The sequence below is a fragment of the Limanda limanda genome, chromosome 16 (genome assembly GCF_963576545.1).
Source record: "Limanda limanda chromosome 16, fLimLim1.1, whole genome shotgun sequence".
Lineage (NCBI taxonomy): Eukaryota > Metazoa > Chordata > Actinopteri > Pleuronectiformes > Pleuronectidae > Limanda > Limanda limanda.
Window position 1 is genome coordinate 9,123,382 of NC_083651.1, and position 22,073 is coordinate 9,145,454.

A 22,073-nucleotide genomic window follows, 5' to 3' on the forward strand; every position below is an offset into this window, starting at 1 on the left:
AGTGCCAAAATGTGTATAGACTTAATACGCGATAGGGCTGTGATATGTGGTTTTTAGGGTATCTGTGTTTCTACTTGTTCTAGTCCGGTACATTCACAGCGTTGTGTACGATTGTCTTTTGGAACAACTACTCAGTTTGCTGACACCACACTCTTCCTCCCTCCTCCTCCTCCTCTCCTGTCCCCTGCAGGCTGTGCTTGGATGCGAGGGATCCCTACTGTGGCTGGGACTTCAGGCAGCGGAGATGCACCACGCTGGAGGACAGCTCCAACATGAGCCAGTGGAAGCAGAACATCACCGTCTGTCCGGTAAGAAGGACGTCACTGCAGCATGGTGAAAACACGGCGTCACAGCTGTTTTCATCAGCCGTACAGAAGAAGTGGGGCTCTGAATTGACTGTAGTTGTGAGGGTGAATGGATGTTTGTTTGTGTTGCAGCCTGCGACCCTTACAGTCCAGGCAAGCAGCGTTTTACGACCGACTAATTGTAAAATATTTTTTTTCAGCATAGATAATTTCTATGAGGTGTCCAGGACAACATACTAAAAGTCCTAAGAAATCCTAGTTGAGGAAATATGTTTAATTCTCATCAATCCGCGATGTGTGCCAATAAGGCCCGGCAACAATACACCCCAATGGGGCTATTTTTTTCCTTTACTCCTTTCAAAATGAAACTTTACACAGTGAAAGTATCCATGTAAAGTAAAATTGTTTGTATTACAAGTTCCTTTGAAAATGAATTTTAACATGCAAATGAGCTATACACTAATCGAATATGCCCAAAATACATTCAAATAGGCTTAATTTTTTCCTTTACTCCTACCACAATTAAACTTTACATAGTTAAAGTATACATGAAAAGTATGGTCTTTTGTATTACAAGTTTCTTTTGAAATGAATTTGAATATGCACATGAGATCCATACTTATTGAATATGTCCCAATTTGCACAGGCAGAAACACCATTCCATATAGTGACAATACATTGGCCCAATCTTCATCCAATCATCCTACTGCCAATGGGTGATGGCAATGCTGCTTTTAGACTGGCCTCTTACCTGAAAACTTCCTGGCTTCATGCGTACTTTCATTGTGTAAAGTTTCATTTTGATAGGAGTAAAGGGAAAAAATAGCCCCATTGGGGTGTATTGTTGCCTGGCCTTATTGGCACAAGTTGATGAGAATTAAACATATTTCCTCAACTAGGATTTCTTATGACTTTTAGTAAGTTGTTCTGGACACCTCATAGAAATGAAATGAAAAAAATTATTTTACAATTAATTAGATTTTTTGCTCCAAAATGGGTTACTTTGCCTGGACTATTAGTAGATAAGTGGAATAGATAATGGATGGATGGATGAATCTCAATAAATGTATCTATATCCAATGAAAATTGGTGAAATAACTCTAACTGATGTTTGCCCCTCGTGACTGATGATGTTTGTTTTTCCAGCTGCGGAATCAAACCACCAATGGGGGCTTCGGACCCTGGGCGCCGTGGCAACCCTGCAACAACGACGATGGCGTGGATGGAGTCAGTTCCTGTTTGTGTCGCTCCAGATCCTGTGACAGCCCCGCCCCTCGATGTGGAGGCAAAAACTGTGAGGGCGCCACCATCGAAGTCGCCAACTGTTCGAGGTATAGAGAACGATCATATTCTAACAATAACAACTATCATCAGCACTAAAACAATATTTTTTATAATCAGTTATAATAAAGGTTTAATTGACTGTGGATCACCTGTCCTATCATGGACCTATAGTATGAATAAAACTATAATTACTGCAATTTAACAGATACTACCAATGCATTATCCATCATATTGCAGGTTGGGTGATGTTTTTAATCAATAGGAAAAAAACTAAGAGATCTCTCTATTTTTGTATATGCTCCCTTTGAATAATTTAGGTGAAAAGACTTGACTTCCCATCTTGCTTTCAGACACATAAGAAGTCAAGATAGAAATCTTGATATTTTAATCGTCCCACATCTCACATCGAGGTGACATCTAAATCTGACTTTTATCACGATGTATTACAACAGCCTCTTGTCCTGTCACCCTAAAATGACAAACCTAAAAACACAGATGTGTTATTCATTCAGTCTCTCTCTTAACACTTTACAATGTCTTCCTTTTTGATACAGAATTGCCTGTAAGTGCTGTTACTAGTCTATAAATTACTCAGCAGCCTCTGGACAAAATTAAATCTTGATATGCTTGAAGAATATGAACCCGATAAATCCTTTAATTCTTTTGGAAACTGGTATTTCAAGTAAAAACACAGTGAAGCTGCTTTTGGTTAATGTTCAGATTAATTAGTTTCTCTTCTTTTTTTCATCATTGAATGTTGGTTATTTTATTACTGCAATGTAAATGTACTTATCTTGTATAACATGTGTGTAATTATTTGTTCATTTCATTATATTTGTTGTATTTTTTAACTTCATTGGGGTTTTATTGAAAAACTGTGCTGTGGATTAACAGTACTTGCTAGTAAATAGCAAACATACTGTTAAATAATACAATCTATGTTGTATAATGCATAAAAAATGGGGCGTGTTCTTATTGAGTCAAGTGAACTGAACAGTGCGGCTGTGATTCAGCATATTGACCATTTGTATAAGAGTTAAGTCCAGAACCAGATTAACTCCAACATCTTTTCTTAAACTCTGCCATTATAGCAGCATTTTCCAAACTGATTTTTGAAGCAGCCACCTCAGGCCACTATCACCATCCTGCGCGAAGATGAGAAATATAATGACTGCGAATCTTATTAGAATATGTAGGTGACACCTCAGCACCTCTGTCTGCAGGGGGAAGTGACCAGTGAGTGTTACAGCGAGGGCAGCCCAGACAGAGAGATTAGACACTTCCAGCCCAGCGGATGGCTGTGCCAGATTTAATCCTTGGTGTCGAAATTGAATTTTGCTTTAACAGAAAGTGGCAATTAAATCATGAGTACTACTACCCAGGAACAAAGCACTTAAGCAAATTGACTGAATGTTTCCTATTCAGAACGGGCTCCCTGTGTGTTTGCATTTCTGTTTCCAGAATCGCAGACAAATCCCCGAAAATAGTTGTATCATTATTTCCTATGAGCATTAGAGAACACTCTGTGAGTGAGTGATTCTCCAACCACAAGTGAAAATTATACAGGTCTGTGAACCCCTGTGACACAGGTGGTCAGTAGGGTCAGCACTAGGGTTGCAAAATTCCGGGAATATTCAAAGTTGGAAACTTTCCATGGGAATTAACGGGAATTAACGGAAATATACGGGAATAAACGGGAATATACTGGAATTAACGGGAATAAACTGGAAATGTTGTGGGTAATTTATACTAACTGTAGTTACCTTGTCATATACAGACATAAATATAAACATTTTGTTTTGTCATAGGCTGATTTGAGCCCTGAGGAAACTTTGGGCACTTGACTATATGCTTCTGCATCGTTGTGTCATTCTTAACATAGGTCTTTGCACAGTATTTGCAAATGAACACATCCTTTCCTTCTACATTGGATGGAGTGAAATGCCTCCACACATGAGATGAGTGCACGTGGCATTGTTCTGTAGAATAAGATGAGAAAAAAGTTTGTAAAAAAACACTAATGCAATGCCAGAGATATAAATAGTTAGCCAAACAATTGGAATCGTCTGTAAACATATTTTACAATTGATGGATAAATGAATGGAAATAGGCTAGATGAACAGATGGACAATCCTCACTCTGCATGCTAATATATTTTCCCCAGTAATATCATCGAAACTTACCTGACTAGTCCTGCACACTACAGCAGGCCTCAATAGCCCTGCTGTAGTGTGAAGGATGCTGGGAACTATCTGTGCATGTGATGGAAGAATGCAGAGTGGAGGGTTGAAACTCAACGTGCAGCTTGTGCTGCATTCCATACATCTTTAAAATAGAGTTTTGAATGATGTTTTTATTGCTCAGCGTTTAATTTGCGTATTTTAAAAAAAAAAAATCAAAATTCCCCAAAATTCCCGAGCTAAACTTCCCATGGAAAGTTTCCGGAAATTTACCGGAAACTTTTCGCCCCTTTGCAACCCTAGTCAGCACCTTTCCTTATATACATACCTTTTTCCACAGAAATGGAGGCTGGACGCCCTGGTCGTCATGGGGACAGTGCAGCACAACCTGTGGTACGGGCTTCGAGCTGCGGCAGCGTTCATGTAACAACCCTTCACCCCGACATGGCGGCCGTGTGTGTGTGGGGCCGAGCAGGGACGAGAGGTGAGGATACCTGCGTCATCATTTATTCCATATGGTGACAAATGATGGGATATTCTGAAAAAAGCTGTAGATCATGTCTCTAATGTTATTGGTTGCAAAAGTGAATACATTATAACATTGATTGACTTCACAGTGATGTAATGATGACATAATTAATCATACATTTTTTGGGGATCCATGTTAACTTTGAGGTTCTGTCTTAAGATGAGGATGCAGAGATACCTAAAAAATTACCTGTTTGAATGATGCATGACGTTGTTTCCTGACTCCTTTATGACTTATCCGTGATGTCACTTATCATATGATGTCAGATCATTTCTGATCGTCTCTCTAGCCCTATCGTTTGCCAAGATATCTTGCAAAAATATGTTTTTTGACGAATTGCTGACCTTGACCTACTTCAAAAGTTAATAATCTGAAGAAGCCCTCCAAATTTACATACAATACCCCGTTTTTACTTGAACTGGCTCACTTATAATGATATAATCATCTTTGACTGATATGCAAACATGGTCAAAATGATCATCCATCAGTCACATTATCAATATGATGGGTTGATGCAGTAAATATCAAATTAATCCTGTGTTTTAATTAATCAGTAATACTGTTTTTCAGCCAATTTTCACATCCAACATCTTAAATAGTAACAATATTGAGCTAAAATATGTCTTTTCTCATCTGCTGCCATCATCTGCAGGACGTCAGTGCCTTCCCAAAACACTTATTGATCTGCCCCTGATCACTATGATCCACTATGATGGTTGTGCTGGGTTTAGTCTGAAGCCTGCAGCTCTCAGTGATACTGTCATTTTGTCCCAACCAATCCTCTTACACTCCCCCACTGCTGCCATCTCCGCAGGTTCTGTAATGAAGGGGTGCCCTGTCCTCAGCCCATCTTCTGGTCGCCGTGGGGATCCTGGACCAAGTGCAGCACCGAGTGCGGGGGGGGTGTCCACTCCAGGGTCCGCACTTGTGAGAATGGCAACAGCTGCCCAGGATGTGCACTGGTAGGACAAACACACACTGATACACAACCCGCTTAGAAACTAAGAATCTGTATACCCTGAGATATTTGTACATAAACACGCTGCAGCTGTAGCTCGGTTGTAGAAATTGTTAACTCATCTCAATCCAGGAATACAAGGCCTGTAACCTGGAGGCGTGTCCAGAGGTCAAGAGGAACACACCCTGGACGCCCTGGATGCCTGTCAACGTAACGCAGGGCGGAGCGCGTCAGGAGCAGAGGATGCGCTACATGTGCCGAGCTCACCTGTCCGATCCTCACGAGCTGCAGATCGGACGCAGGAAGGTGGAGACGAGGTTCTGTCCCAACGACGGGACAGCGGCCTGCGAGACGGACAGTAAGTTCAGCAGCTCCCTTTTGATGCTATCGTATATTCTGAGCAGCCGAGAGGTGTCGATGATGGTGAAGTTTGAAGGAAGGATTCCGCGGACCAGAACTAGCTTGTACAGGAAAAGTTTTATTACAAAGAAGTTCACAGATCAGGACGGACTCTAGAAGTCCGGAGACATCCACACGCCAATAATGGAAGCTTGAGTTTGCAGGAGTCGAGCCCACATTATATAGAGAGGTTTCGACCCAAGGCAAAACAACGACCCAAATCTTGTGGTTCAGCAGGACATAACTGCATGTGTCCAAGCATATAATGTAAATGAAATGGTGTATTCATAAAGACATGCCTCGCACTTAAAGACAAGGGCCCATGTTCTATGCTTATCCATTAACAGGTCAGTGATCATTCCCTAGGGCAGGGGGCGCTCCCAAAGTGGGGGTCGCGACCCCCCGGAGGGTCGCGAGACACAGAGGCGGGGTTGCAAAATGCATTCCAAAAAAAAATACAATTATTTTTTTTTTGTATAATATATACATATGAGTTGATATTAGAATAAAACCATGCAATTGTAGCCGAGCGTTTAGTTGTTGTATTGAATAAGGCCTCAGCCTAAAGAAGACACAGGAGACATAGCAGCCGTTTAGTACAGCACATCCTTCCGGTAAAACCCCTCTTCAAAATAGGAGTCACTAAATAAAATAGCTTACACATTTCCCATCAATTTTTTTCTTTTTCCATCCCTTTTTTTCCTCCACAAAAAAAAACATTTCCTTTTTTTATCTTACGACACAGGTTAGCGACAGTTCAATTTACAGCAGCACCAGTCACACGGTAGCTGGCCAAAACTCTTTTGGAAAGCAGCTGAAAATTATTGACAGTCGCAATGAAACGTTGGTTAATACCAAACAAATCGAGGAGGCAACAGGACAGGCTAGCGGAGAAGGAGAGGTTACCTGAGCAGACATGCGCAAGCATGCACGCACGCACGCACGCACGTATAGTGCATGTGCGTGGCTGTGCGCAACATTATAAACCACCTCCAGTGTCGTTGGGGGTCCCCAGTCTCTGGCACCGTTATTTTGGGTGTCCCAGGCTGGAAAGTTTGGGAACCCCTGCCCTAGGGGAGAGAACTAACTAAAAATATAAGGAGGAATTACTGAGAATCTAAAGATAAGGGCTGCATGCTTAACCCCTTATTGCCTGAATTAATTTCCAATATATAAAAAAAATATTATTTGTGTTTTTGGCTGTCATACAGATGCTAAATTAAGTGGAGATTGTTGATTTCAATATAGCATTTACAATAGATATAAAATATAGGTATGAGGTAAATTAGCGACATTAGGCATAATGGGCCATAACCGTAATTTAACAGATTTTCCAGTCTCTGGTATGTAGATTATTATACTGATGCTGCTTTTGCTTGAAATTGAACAAGCACATATGTTTCTGTACAATCATTGCTGTTCCATCATCACAGTATTTCAAATACAGCTTAATATCTCAAAATAACTTTGCTGCACAGTACCAAGGGGCAAGTATGTATTTTCCACTCCGACCACTAGATGGAAGCAGAGTACTTCCAATACCTTTATGGTATGTGTAGTATTTGCACCATCAGGCATTAGTGGGATAAAAAGACCGGAATGGGGTTTGAGGCAAATTCGCGACATTCGTCTACAAGGGGTTAAACATGTGATTCTGGTTCATACCCTGGTTACAGGGATCTATTAACAGAATATACCACAACGCCCCCCCGAGTTTCATTGGCCTTCAAAACTACCTGATGAAACCTCACTTGTTTACCTTCAATGAACTCTACTTTACCTGTCTCAGTTATCAAATGTATTATTGTATTAGTCATGATTGTTTGTTTAAGTTGCAACTGTGTGTGTCTGATGTTTTTATGTATTCTGTAACCTGCGCACAGACTCCTTGGGGGGGTGCTGCACTATAAATAAACTTACCATTAAAGTGAAAAAGGCACTTGATGACACAGTCAGTTCAACTTCTATCCTTCAGCATCCCCCCTAGACGCAGCTGCCCGAATTAATATGGTTGAGAATGAATAACAATAATATGAATTCTGTGTGGCGTTTGCTTAAACTATGGTGGGAGTTGATACAAAAGAATATGTGCAGTGAAGGCAGCAGCGTGCAAAGATTCCTCCCAGCAGGATCAAGAAGCCGCCTGTTAGCTTCCCTGAATGTTGTTAGAGAAGGAGCCCGGCACACGAACAGTGTGAGAGCTTCATGGGGTCATAGTCCACTGCTCTCCACTGGAGGCTTCCCCATGTCCCCCTCTCCTGAACCGATTACCTGTCGCCCCCTGTCAGACTCCTGGGGGGCGCCGCATTGACTGATAATCAGATGAAACACCCAACATGAGAGACTCAGACCCAGTTTGAGGGACGGACAGAAAGAGAAATATGCCTGCTGGCAAAGTCGTATTCAGTGTGTGACTGACACTCAAAAGAATCTGCATGCTTCATATTTTTCCTTTTAAAATCTTTAAACTCTCTGGGCTTTTATCCTAAATCTGCTTTTGCTGGTTTAACATTGGAAGGGAAAGGTCACCGGGACAGGCACATGGTTCAGCAAGTTTGTACTTAAGACTGAATGAATCGTGGCCGTGTTTGGGGATAACATGCACTAAACCAATCAGACTGCAATCTCCCAGTCCCTTTATAAGCCAGTTGTGCTTGCACCTTAGCAGACTGACATTGTATAGGTGAATTTTCAAGAGAAAGTAGGGCTAGGCAATATGGCTCAAATTATATCAATATATACATTGTCATATCAATAACTATAAATCTCATATTATTATTTTATTATTAAAGACAGATTGTTGCTTCTGAGAAACAAAGACACTTGCATTGTGCTCGACACTGCTTGGTGCCAGATGTATGATTTTGGGCCTTCACTCTACAAGCACTGCATATTTTTCTGTGATCTAATCTGGATCCTTTTGATTTGCTTTTCATCCGTTTTCTTCCCACCAGCCCTGGTCGAGGAGCTCAATTATTACAGAGTCATGGCCCTCTGTTAATACTGGCTATTAAACTTCAGTGTTACATGTCTCTTCAATCTGCCAAATATTCACATATTAAAGATATTAGAGCTCCCAGTTGCTGCATCCATTTATTTTCACCGCTCTTGGATTATATAGATCAAACAGAGTTGCATGTTTCTTTCAGATTTTTCTGTGATCTAATCTGGATCCTTTTGTTTTGCTTTTCAACCGTTCTCTTCCCACCAGCCCTCGTCGAGGAGCTCCTGAAGATACCAGTGGTGAGGGTGGCAGGAGCCGGCTGGTCATCCTGGGAGTCCTGGTCCAGCTGCTCTCAGAGCTGCGCCAAAGGCTACCGCACCCGTCGGCGATCCTGTGCTGGACCAGAAGGGAAAAGTGCCCCAGTTGCGTGTCGTGGCTCACCTGTGGAGTACCAGGACTGTAATGTCCAGGCGTGTCCTGGTGAGTGAGTATGTTATTGGTTTCGTGAAGAGAGGACGTGCACACTGAGGCAGAAATAGAGCCAGTGGGAGGGGGAGGGAGTGGATCATTAGCTTCATTAGCTAATGGTTACCAGAAGCTGCAGCAGTCCAGCGAGAGTCCTCCGACAAATTAAATTATCTATTTCAAACCGCTCATCAGACCATGATCAGCTGACCTTGAACTCTGCTGACCACAGGTTGCTGCATAAATGGAACACACATATTGAATCAGACTGAACACACACACACTCGAAAAAGGGTTGAACTCTTTTTAACCTCTCACTTTGAATAGTCATGTATGATATCGAATCAATTCATGATTGATGGTGCAAATCTGATCAAATTCCTGAAGTGTCTCTAAATGTCAGTTGTTGTTAGTGGTTCGCTCAGCAGGCGACACATGTAGCCTACAGGAGCCCAGACCAGTCGGCCTCGGTTTCTCGGCTGCGAGGTAGCCAATTAGGAATCCTGTTGCCTCGAGTGTCAGCCGCTCTCACAGCTCTGTCCTGGTAGACGGAGGAAAGGACAAGGCCAGAGACAAGAGAGAGAATGAGTGTGAAATAGTAATTGACAATGAGATTAGACCGAATGATGGAGGGAATACTGAGGAGCTGAGGAGATTGAAATATGTGTTGGAGTGTGTGTGGGGGAAGAGAGAGAGAGAGAGAGAGAGAGAGAGAGAGAGAGAGAGAGAGAGAGAGAGAGAGAGAGAGAGAGAGAGAGAGAGAGAGAGAGAGAGAGAGAGAGAGAGAGAGAGAGAGAGAGAGAGAGAGAGAGAGAGAGAGAGAGAGAGAGAGAGAGAGAGAGAGAGAGAGAGAGAGAGAGAGAGAGAGAGAGAGAGAGAGAGAGAGAGAGAGAGAGAGAGACGTGTTGTCATTGAGTCAGTCACAAGTTACCAGAATTCAATTATGAGTTTCATTACAAGTGACCTAAAAAAGTAGCCTTTAAAGTTGAGTCTGTTTTTACCAATGTCCCTTCTTACGTAATTTGAGAGAAATCCAAGTATTATCTCAAGTGTTTTCAAAGCCTTTGCAAGTTTACTTATCCTTTCAGCAGTTTTAAAGTCAAATGTGACAATTAAAAAGCCTCTGAAAAGAACACCAGTCAAATTTATGGGGAATACGAGGTATAAACTTTGGTGGTTAGACCTCAACAGGAAGTAGAATAATATGGAAGTAATCCTATGAATTTGGATGTGAAGGAGGAGGATCCCTCTCTAAACCCTGGTGGTGGTGGTGATGATGAGGAATGGAGAAGGAAGTTTGGGCATGTGAAGAAGGCTTGTTGTTGGACAGTTTGAAAAGAGATGACCTGGTACCCAGAGTTGATTTGGTGGTGTCACTCAGAGGTCGTGGTGTTGAACGGACAGTAAACTTTGATACCATGTGGTGATTGGTGATTGTCTCGGGGCGAGTGAGCCTGGTTGTGATGGACGAAAAGAGAGAATGAGGTGGTGGAGCTAAAAGACAGTTTGAACAGTGGGTGTGACTTAGGAGGCATGAAGACAGTTGGTTGGGCTCATTTCATCTCAAGTCATCCAAGACAAGTTGAAGTAACTCGAATACAATCCAAGTGGTATGTCAGTCAAGGTCAAGTCATTTAGAAAGTAGAGTCCAGGTAAAGTCTAACGTCAGTCCAGATAAACTCTCATTCAAGATAAATATAGTTAATGTCTTTTTTCAGTCCAAGTTGACTCTAATTTGTTTTTAAGCCAATTGTTTTTAATTTAAGTTTTTCCATAATTTTACAAGCTCAAACTTCTGACTCAAATCAAAATAGCCACCACTCTGAAGCTAAAAGAGGTTTATCCAGGTCTTGTGATCAACTGAATAAACACATTAAGGTCAGAAATGACTTGTTTCCTACTCTCAACTTCAGACTTCTTCACTTCATGAAAACAGCCCCACAGGAACATAGTGAGAGACTAATAGAAGCAGTTTGTCAGTCAGGTAACCAGTGAGCCGGTCGGTAACTCAATGAATCCGACACTCAGCTAGTCAGCCAGGTAAACAGCCGGTTAGAGTCAGTCAGGCAGAGTGCTGGTCACAGCCGGCTTCACTCTGGGTCCCGCTAATCCACTCAGCTAATGGAGTTTTCTGCAGCACTGTGACGTTACCTGGCAACACCGCCTCTCTCCGCCAGTCAGACGGACACCAGCCAGTCAACCAGCCAGTCAATTAGTCAGCTCCTCTGATTAGGTCACATGACACATCAACGGTCCCCGTGGAGGGACGGGATAAATGTCACAGTCAGGCAGGAGACAAAGAAGAACATAATCAGCAACAGAGCAAAATATGGAAGTGGATTTTTAATACAAAAGCAGAAAAACACACTAGAACAGAAAATACATTATATTGATATTTATTTTTTCCAGTCAATGTGTATCAATTTTCACATTAATAAATGAGAAAGACCTCTGTGTGTGAACAGGCTGTAGGACCTCTGAAAGATCTAAATCAGTTCTTAGATGTATTAAAGGTGCCGGGTTGTGCAACTGGTATAAATTCTGCATAAGGGTCTTCATTCAACGCCTTTCAGAATGTTCAGGTGGTGCAAATGACCCCTGGAGGACATAAATAGACACAAATGACATAACAAATGAACAAATGAAGAAAACAGAATAGAGCGCATACCTTCACCAAGGCTCAACAGTCCCCTTAGATTTGATCAAACTGCATTACATTTCTCACACTCACACATACCAGTCCTCTAAATGTGCCTAATTTGTGAAAAATAATAATAATAACAGTTCCCAGATCCTTCTTTTGACCTGTTCTGCACCAAAATTTGGGTTCATTCTTGCTCAAAGTCTCATCCCTCCACCAAGATTCATGGAAAAGCTTTCAGTAGTCTTGCTGTAATCCTGCTGACAAATGAGCAAACAGGGACAAAGACCTAACCTCCTCGGTGCAGGTACAAAGCTGTGAATGAAGAGGCTGTAGGACTTAACAAGGTCTAAACACACAAAAGGTGACATGGTGGTGCAACAGGGTCATAATAACACAATTTAACTCGCAGCCTTGGGAAACATCAGGCGGTGCAAATAAACTCAAACAAAATTAAACTAGCAGAACTGGTTATGGAGCAGGTTCAAGTATTACAGAGCCATGGCCCTCTGTTAGTGCGGGCTGATCATAGTGGGAATGGCGGATCCTTTGTCGCATTGGCATCGGATGGCGGTGGACCAGGACCGAGGCAGCAGCCCATGATGGATCCATGATGGTCAATGACTGTGGACTAAAGTGGCCTCTGATCTTGATGGTGGATCATGATCCTGCTGGTTGCTGATCATAGACTATGATTGCAGCAGGACTGCTTGACATACCGTATTGAAGTTATCCTTCAAAATGTTTACCCTCATCAATGCTGATAAAAAACTTTTATCTTGATGATGTTTTCCTACACTTGACATCTGTTGCACTTCTGTCCGTCCTGGGAGACGGATCCCTCACATGTGGATCTCTCTGAGGTTTCTACATATTTTTACCCTGTTAACAGGTTTTTTAGTAGTTTTTCCTTACCCTTGCTGAGGGTTTAGGACAGAGGATGTCACACCATGTTAAAGCCCTATGAGACGAATTGTGATTTGTTAATATGGGCTATACAAATAAAATTTGATTGATTGAATTTGATTAATACTGGCCATTAAACTTCAGTGTTACATGTCTCTTCAATCTGCCAAATATTCACATATTAAAGATATTAGAGCTCCCTCTTGCTGCATCTATTTATTTCCACCACTCTTGGATTATATAGATCAAACAGCATTGCGTGTTTCTTTCATTCTTTGGAGTCTCGTCAAGTCTGCAGGAAGTCAAGCGTCACAGAGTCATTGACATTCAAACTGAGCCCGGATTAATCCAGGCTTACTGAAGACAGGGATTTTCCGGAGAGAGTACGCCTCTGAGAAGAACATCGGTCTCAACAAGTGGGATAGTTGGGATTATTCTGCATCTTATCGTTTCAACAACAGGAACGTGTGTGTGTGTGTTACAGTGAAAGGTGCCTGGTCCTGCTGGTCGTCCTGGTCCCTGTGCTCAGTGGGTTGCGGCGGCGGTCACTACCAACGAACACGCTCCTGCAACAGTCCTGCGGCCACCAACGGGGGGGACATCTGCATCGGACTACACACCGAAGAGGCCCTGTGCAACACACACACCTGTGATGGTAAGGTCACACACTCACGGTGTCTCACTTCGCCGGGCAGCCATTGTTCAAGGTCCTTTCATCACGCCTCCAGGCAGCCAATCATCTCCCACGCTGCGTCATCTCGTGTGTTGTCCCCCTTCACTAAATTGCTTCTTTCATCTTCTCCTAATGAATAGAACAGCTTTTAGATATATGAAAAGATCAACAGAGTCATGCTGCCTGAACCAAATGTGCTCCCGCCGTGTCTTTCCCACTGTGCACCTGGAGCTCTGAGCGCTATGGCAACCTCTGTGTAAAAGATTCCACTTGGGTTTGTTGTGTTAAACAAACATGAATCTCACAAAGAGCATCTGGAAGTGCAGGTAAGCAACACATACGTTGTCGGTAACAACAACAACTGATTCAGACAACTGATCCTCGATTCTCTCTCCGAAAGCTGCAACCAGCACAATGTAGACAGAAGAAAATAGCTTGAATGAAAGACATAATAACACATACAGCAATAACATGTACGGTACAGACAATAATAATAAACATCAATCCAGTGTACGTGTACGAATGAAGCACAGTTAATGTATTTATGTGGTAGTGTTTGTAAATTGGCTGCTGTCACTTCATGAGGGCAGTTTTATAATGTCTCCTTTTTGTTATTTTTCTTTTTACAGTCGAGAGCAGAGTTGAATAAAACTGTTGATAACTGAGTGACATGCGGAGTATACAGTGTGACAGAAATGTAATCTTAAATGAGATTTTTCATTTAAAATGTATTGTACTTCGATTGGAGCAGAGACCAAAATCTCAGAGGTTGATCTCCTAAAACCTGGATAGAAAAACTGAACAAGAAAGTTTATTTTAGCCGTTTGTATGAACAGTTTAATCACTTGATTAAATTGTCATTACACAGGTTAACAATGCACACAAAGAACAAATACCGTAAGAGACCCCAGTTGGGTTGAAATAAATCTGATGCTCAGGTTTTTTTCAATTGATTTAGAGGTGAGGTTATTTGGAAGTCTCTCATCATGTGAATATGAGATATGAGGTGTAGAACAGCCTCCTCCATGTTCCCCCTCTAATCTTATTCTGCTCTCACAAGGACACTGAAATATTCATGAGAGATGTGAGTATCAGAACTCATAATGACGGTTCAGCCTCATTCTGTTTCTCAGGTTTAATATCAAAGCTTCAGTGTTCTGTCCCCACAATGTGATTTCCAGTCTCTTTCTTTAGTCACTTAGCAGTAAAACAAAAAATGGTCCTGTGTGTGTGTGTGTGTGTGTGTCTGTGTGTGTGTGTGTGGATTAAATAGTAGTTTCCCCTTAACCATCGGCTGCTTTTCATTTTGAATCCCCCCTCCTGTCATTCATGGGGAGAGTAACTCTTACAGTCAGCCTCCCTGGTAATTACAGACAAAGAAAGGTAAATGGCTTTCTGTCTTTTTTCTCCCGCCTTTGTCGAGATGCTAATCATCCTCCTTCATCAGGATAATGTTTCCCAGTTTGACCAACACATCCTTTTTGGTCTGCGCCTATCGACTGTCCGCTAACAAACCCGGATCTGTCTCCTTGTGAGTGCGTTATTGACAGGACCGGCATCAGTCATCTACCGAGGGTCCTGCTGATGCCGCTTCCCTCTCTGCATGAGTAATTAGCAGCGAGCGGAGCTGTCAGTCACAGGTATATTTGATGGCCCTGTCTCAGGTCATTTGATTCAAGTGTCCACCAGTAATGGAGGACAGCAGGAAGCCCTGCCGGGACAGAATACTAACGAGGAGCCTCAGGTCCGATGGCGTTGCCTCTGACTCCCAGAGAGAATACTCAGGTCGTCCGGGTGACAAAAATAAACGGGAATAAATGAAGCAATTTAAGAGGGCTATAGTGACGCAGGGTTATTAAAAATGTTTCAGGTGGTCTGTGTGTTTTGTGCGTCTAGATGGTGCGAGAAGGGAGCAGATGGTGGCGAGTGAGCAGCCGGTGGCTGAGCCCCAGACTGACAGGAAAGGTAAAAGAGGCCTCGACTCGGGCCCTCGCTGCCAAGACTGTACACTCGAGAGCACCCTGAATAACAAACCAGCTTTCTCATCAGCCTTTCATCGCTCCCTTCACTCCGGTGCTTTGAGACACAGGGTGACAGAAGGCTCCGAGTGCCTGGTTCAAAGGGAGGAGCCGAGCGTTGGGAGTTTTCTCTTTCCTCTTGGGTCGCAGCCTTTTGTTTACTGCTCGGTTGCCTGCTGCGGGGAAACCACTCTAAAGCTTGGCTCAGAGGACAAACATCTCCGCTATGCACTAAACAAACTCTCCACGGGTTCACTCTTCCAATCTGTTTACATCACAAACACTCTTCGGTGTGTCTGGGCTCTCCGGCTGGCCGGGGAGGTCGCTGGCCGCGGGTGGCGACGGCCTGGGTGGGCGCGTTGCTTTCCAGGCCTCGTGAGTTCTATGGGGCCTGTGTCGGTTGTCTGGGCTTGGGTTGATTGTTGTCTCTTTCTGTGTTTAGGTGGCTGGATGGCCTGGTCGCTGTGGTCGGCGTGTGACGATTCAGGCTTGCAGATGAGGAGTCGGGTGTGTGGCGCTCAGGGCAACACCCCGTGTGTGGGGAACAGCACGCAGCGCAGAGACTGCAATGAGATACCTGGTGAGTCAGTCAGTTCTCAGATACACGCTGTGCACGAGCAGCCTCCATCACAGCAGGTTGGCCAACAAAGTTTCGAGGAGACGACCTGGGTGAAACTTTTGCAACTGTGGATAGATACAAGTTTTCCCTTTCCTAGTCATGCTTCTGATTTGACTTTTTTGCACTGTTTATTCTGGATATTTTCCCTGAGAGGCAGACTGTGCTTTACTAGAACACCCTGATCACGCACAGGTTCACACATTCACACCTGGATGGTGCCTGCACCTACTGCTCGGCTCCACTGGAGCAGGGAAGTCTTGTGAGCGATGAGCACTGCTGTCTCACTCCTCTGGTCCCACCTTTGCTTCCGTAACCTTCAGGTCATCACTTCCCCTCTATTACACATTCAAATAAAAACTTGTAAACCTCGATTTTTCATGTGGAAAGACATCGCACAAGATGTACATGACCTCTTAAATTTTCTTGACACCCTGCGTATGGAGGCTTGAGTCCTCCTGAGCCGCAGCTGTCGGTTCAGTTGTAACTTGTCACTTTTCCCCACTCTCTCTCTCTCTTTCTCTCTCTCTCTTTCTCTCACCGGGACAAAGAATGGTTGACATATAAATGAAGTAGTTGAAAAAAAAAACAGAAACATTCATCAGATCTGACAGTTTGAAAAGCTGAAATAAATAATTGACAATTCATGATATGCCAGTTTTCAAGCCAGTGAAATTACCAGTCCCAAGGTCCAAGAGCCCAAAACGCAGCTTAACGTTTGTCTGACCAAGAGACTAAATATATTCACACATGACCAAATGCTACAGATTTGTCATCCACGTCTAAGATCAACTTGGCAAATTAATGAGTAATAATTTTATCTTTAGTTTTTACTGCAATGTTTTAACCATGCAAAGAAATTAATACAATTAGTAAACAAATTGGGGGAGACTTTCAGATTAAGTACTCAGTCCTGGAATCCTCACACAGGCCAAATCTTTGTTGGCGGTACCTTTTTACTATAATAAAAATAATACTTAAACTTTATTTCTACAACACAGAACAATAAGAAGAAAACAAGCATAAAAGAAAAATTGTAAAAACAAGCAACATCTAATAAAACCCCTCAAAAAGGCTTTCCTGTAAAGAAGTGTCTGAGGCAATGATTTGAAAACAGGTAAAGTGCCGGCAGGTCTAAACTCCAGAGCCTCTGGGCCCAGATGGCAAAAGCCAGGCCGGAATGCTGAGGTTTAAAAGTGACTGAGAATATCCTCAAATCAATCCTAAATTTAACTTTGCTCATCCGTCATTGTCACAGTATCACAGTCGTTCAATGTCATCACTGTCATCAGCCTCACCTCCTGCATTCACATCCATCCATATGCCTCATCTGTGTGTATGTGGCCGACATCCTCCCTGTGCACTAAACTCATCCGCCTCTGGTAATTAACCACGAAGTCCACGCGGATCCAACAAGTCGGCAGTTGACCCCGTCGGCCTCAGCTCACCGTGTTGCAGATGACGATCTCCGAAAAGTTTCTCCTGGAATGATCTTTCATGGCCTGCCGCAGTCAGCCCGGCCCCACACGGAATCCCTAATGAGTCCAGACGAAGGCGATTAATATTAATGGGTTGTCACAACACCAAATCACATCTAATTTCAGTGCAAATTTCAATGAGGCGATGGATGGATTTGTTAAGGTCACTGGCGGAGAGGGAGGCGGCAGCGAGGAAGCTGGGAAATAAGGCCAAAAAATTAATCAAGGGACGTGGCACCGCAATTAAAAGTGTTCACACACACACACACACACACGTCCACCCTCCTTGTTTCCTCCTCGGCAGCGGACAGGGTGTGTTGCGCTGTAAATAATTGTCTTGCCGTCAAGAGTCTCTAACGGGATCTAGAGAGGGTCGCTGCGACGAGCTGTTCTCTCGCTCTCACCAGAGAACGTTTTAAATGCATCGCAGCAAAAAAAAAAAAGTCTCTGCAGAACATTAAAAGCAACATCTCAATTTCTCATTCCCTGTTTTTGTTTTTCCATGTGTCAACTCTCCTGGTGTTACAGTCGGTGGTTGCTGTGTTCTGAAGGCTGTTTTTCCATGGAGAGTGCATGTATGTGTGTGTGTGCATGTGTGTGTGTGTGTGTGTGTGCATGCAGGTGTGTGTCTGACCCTGTGTTCCTCTCCTCTCTGCAGTCATTCTCCCTGCATCTGGTTTTGATAAGGACCAACACTGCGGCGGTAAGTGGATTCACAGCTGCCTTGGCTTTGTTTCTGTTCCTGTCCCTGTATCTGTTTCCACAGATGTCTGCCCATGATGTGAGTCTCCATACATTATATGTGCATCTTCATGCGTGTGTTCAGGCTGTGCTAAATTCTAACAGCTGATCAGGAGGAGGATTAAATATTATTGGCACTGTGCAGCTGCATCCGTAGGAGGATGCGGTTTATCGGGCCCATTAGGAAGCGAGTCTGCATGGACCTGGTAGAACACCAAGGCCGAACCAAAATGAGACGCTCTGGCCTACAGAGGCTCTAGGTTACCTGGCAACAGAGCTGAAATTGGACACGACAAAAAAGTTTTAATGCCCCTTGATTTTTTCTTACAATCCACAGTTTGTCACTGTGTAGCTCAATAAATTCTGGGATTGGTCGGGCTTGGAATGGAGCCTTCGTTTCTCAGAGATCAAAGGACCCATTTTTCTGTCGCATTTGAGGAGCCTTCAAAATGGGAAAGTCTAGTCGTGCCGCTGTGATGCAATCGGTCTTCAAATGAATCCTCAGAAGGATGCCGACCCGTGTTGTACCTTGAACATTCTCAAGTTGTCGAAACTATTGTATAACAGCAAATAAAGACAAGACAGAAATTTGGCTCCATGTATCTGACTCGCATAAAACCTCTGTTCTACCTTAAAAATTCAAATAGGAAGCACAAAACCAAAACAATAAATCTAAGTTCACATTTCTGTCCCTGAAAAGACAGATATCAACACAAAAGAGGGACTAAACTAATTGGATTGTGAGCAAAATGTGAGACTTAAAGATGGCACTCATAACATTTCCCTATAAGTTTTGTCGGATTTTTCTCATCGAGAGCAAATAATTATTCCTTACGAAAATGGAAAAAATGCCCTGTCTCACAAAGAGAAAGTACAAAATAACATCCTGATTCTTCCCCTGGATCCACACCAAAATGAAATGTGTTCTTTCCTGATTCAAGTTGAATGGAAATTAGTTTTTTTGTTTTATGTACTACTTTGCTTACAAACAAACAAACAAACCAGCAAATACGTGGACAAGGGTGAAAACATAACCTCCTTTTTAGAGGTAAGTATGCAGAAGTTAGTTTTGAATTCCATCAATAGAAGAAGGAAAAGTGACGCTCGGCAGGTCTCTCAGAGCGTCTTCTCCTCACGCAGCCACTCAACCTGTTCATGAGCTCAGTTCAGTGTGAGACACAAAGAACTGACCATCTCTACCCCAGTGTTATACAGTTAAATAAGCCTCTCCTCTAGGGGGAGCTATGACAGAATCCAAGAGTCAACAAGGTCTTTTCTGTAAGAGCTAATCGCCCTCGAACACACACTGCACATGAGCACGTTAACTTTTAACAACCAAATGTAAAATGAGTTTTTGTTGGAGAACCATAGACACTGAATAAAGATGGACGATGCATCGCCACTTCCTACCAATGTATAGAAATTAAGCTAAAATATCCCTGGTATAGTGGAGTCACTGCATCGTGGTCCCGCCCCTACACATGCTCGACAAATCGCAAGTCGGCCTCCGCTGTCAATCATGACCTCTGCCCATTTATATCATCAAATAACTAATTAACACAAACTAATCGAAAACATTTGAACAAACATCCGTGTGATAACTAAAAAGACAGAAACCATCTTTGAGGAAAAAAATTCAAAGTGTGCCTTGACCATTTAGCTTTCGCATGGAGGAGGCAGCCACCAGGGGGCGATCAAGATGGTTTGGCTTCACTTATGGGAAGTCGTCATACAGTCAATCTTTATATCGAATATTCTACTGTATTGATATTAATTATGAATAATCCTATAAAGACTTCCGCTCCAGTTCGAGAAGTTATGGTAGACCTGAGGAAGTTACAGTTGTGTCTGAACCACTGGAGACCATTTTTCCAAAGAGGCAGTAATGTATGCTGACCTTTTTATGTATCTCCTTCATTTCACAGCGTTCACCTCCATCCACCTCATCGCGACCGGCGTATCCTGCTTCCTGGGGGCGGGGCTGCTGTCCTTCTTGATCTACGTCTACTGTCAGCGTTTCCATAAGCCCTCGCAGGAGTCTGCCGTCATCCACCCCACCACCCCCAACCACCTCAACTACAAGGGCAACACCACGCCAAAGAACGAGAAGTACACGCCCATGGAGTTCAAGGTACGAGTTTTTAATATTTCACATAGCTGGAGGTAGTATGTCGTAAACCTGGTGTTACTCTCACACACGAACACACCCGGTGTAAAATTTCGAAAACTCAAGGGCACTGAATGTGGTTCATGTTTTATTTAGAGCATTTATTCATGCATTTATCTCAATTGAGCGCAAACCGCAGAAGATGAATTACTGTTCATTTCTATTCCTCCTTGCTCATATTCAGAACCTATCGGCTTTAAGCCTTTTTCTACCTGCAGCCCACAAACCAAGTCCTTATTAATGGGCCCCATTAACTTTCTAAAGCATTAGCCGGCCCTCCACCTCCCCCTGCTATCGCTCTACTGTGCACACACATTTACAACCAGTCAAGAAAAGTACTTTCACCAGAGGCTCGTAGACTTTTACTGCAGCTTTGTGTCCTTTTCTCTGCACTTTGCATTGTTTTGCTCTCTAACTGATTGTTGATTAACTCAGGGAGATGATTGATTTTCCCGTCCATGTAACCTTGCAAGTGAGAACTCATAGAATCCATCTTGCCAGACTTCCAAGTCATTCGCCTGTAGTCAAAACAGCGTGAGGCAGGAACCACTGGCAGCTACAGCGGGAAGCGACTGTTCCTTAACAACAATGGCAGAAGCTAGCATGGACATTGCTGTAGCACTAGCTATATTAGAACTGGAGAAAGTTTCATCAGGATAAGTAAATTTAAGATTTTTTGTAAATCAGGGGCCACAAAGGGGCCACAATTGTATATTCCAACCTCCCCCTATGGCCCTGCCCCTGGCTACGCCCCTGCACTTTAGGCTTTTCTCGATGGCTTTTCTTCTCATCATGTCACCTTTAAACTATTTATATGAATTATATTTCTTTTCTATACCAATCACTGCTACTGCTCTTTACATCCTGTTTACCTTGACTTGTGCTTACTTATACTATTGAAATTAATTTTACATTTGATAACTCTATATAGATACATAGATATATAGAGTACTTTATTCATCCCCGAAGGGAAATTAAGTCGTCATAGCAGCCGGTATATTTGAATACAGTAAAAAACAATACAATACAATAAAATAAAATAAAATATTGAGGTATAAAGAATAAAAAATTGAAACACAAGATAAATAGGTAAATAAGGTGCAGTGGCAAGATGATGGTAATAGTACTGATGATATGATGGTAATGTTATTGTTAGACAGTATATAAAAATAGTACAGTATATACAGTATATAATATAACATAATATATATTTATATATGATAGTAATTATACCAATATAATAGCAGTATATAGTAATAATAGCAGCAACAGTATATATAATAATAATAGTAGTAATATAATAATAATAATTATAATTATACCATGTACACATGTATAAATATGTGTATATAGACTTATATATACAAAGAATATACAGAGATATACAGAGAATATACAGAGAGTATGATATAATATATGTATATATATATCATATTTTTGACTTTATTATATAGTTGGTTTGCTTAATGTGTATATTTTACTTTGTAAATCTTTTATAAAAGGCACAATTTGATTTGAAGGTGACATTTAACCTATTTTTTCACTGTGTTTGCACAATGCCAACAAAGTTCTTTAATCTCGAGAAGTTTTGCTCGTCCTCTGATTGGCTGACTCATCCATAATAGGCCGTGATAGACAGATGGTTCCTCCAATCGTCTGCCAATTATTCTTTAAAAGTGCCTGCCCTTTTCTAAAGATGTTCCAAACGAAGCCTTCCCAGATGGATCTGTGCAAAATCATCTGTGAAACAAACCATCTGCTGCGTCAAG

At 42.5% G+C, this 22,073-nt stretch overlaps 1 protein-coding gene across 1 annotated transcript in view; it reads left to right on the forward strand.

The window, feature by feature from the left end:
• The window catches only part of sema5ba (sema domain, seven thrombospondin repeats (type 1 and type 1-like), transmembrane domain (TM) and short cytoplasmic domain, (semaphorin) 5Ba), a 163,563-nt gene that overhangs the window by 138,331 nt on the left and 3,159 nt on the right, over nucleotides 1–22,073 (forward strand). The window contains exons 13-22 of the mRNA XM_061088125.1: nucleotides 191–308; nucleotides 1,452–1,636; nucleotides 4,110–4,253; nucleotides 5,113–5,260; nucleotides 5,389–5,614; nucleotides 8,867–9,079; nucleotides 13,096–13,266; nucleotides 15,745–15,882; nucleotides 18,055–18,099; nucleotides 20,063–20,268. Of these exons, the coding sequence (XP_060944108.1) occupies nucleotides 191–308; nucleotides 1,452–1,636; nucleotides 4,110–4,253; nucleotides 5,113–5,260; nucleotides 5,389–5,614; nucleotides 8,867–9,079; nucleotides 13,096–13,266; nucleotides 15,745–15,882; nucleotides 18,055–18,099; nucleotides 20,063–20,268 (1,594 nt within the window). The remainder of the gene's footprint in view (nucleotides 1–190; nucleotides 309–1,451; nucleotides 1,637–4,109; nucleotides 4,254–5,112; nucleotides 5,261–5,388; nucleotides 5,615–8,866; nucleotides 9,080–13,095; nucleotides 13,267–15,744; nucleotides 15,883–18,054; nucleotides 18,100–20,062; nucleotides 20,269–22,073) is intronic.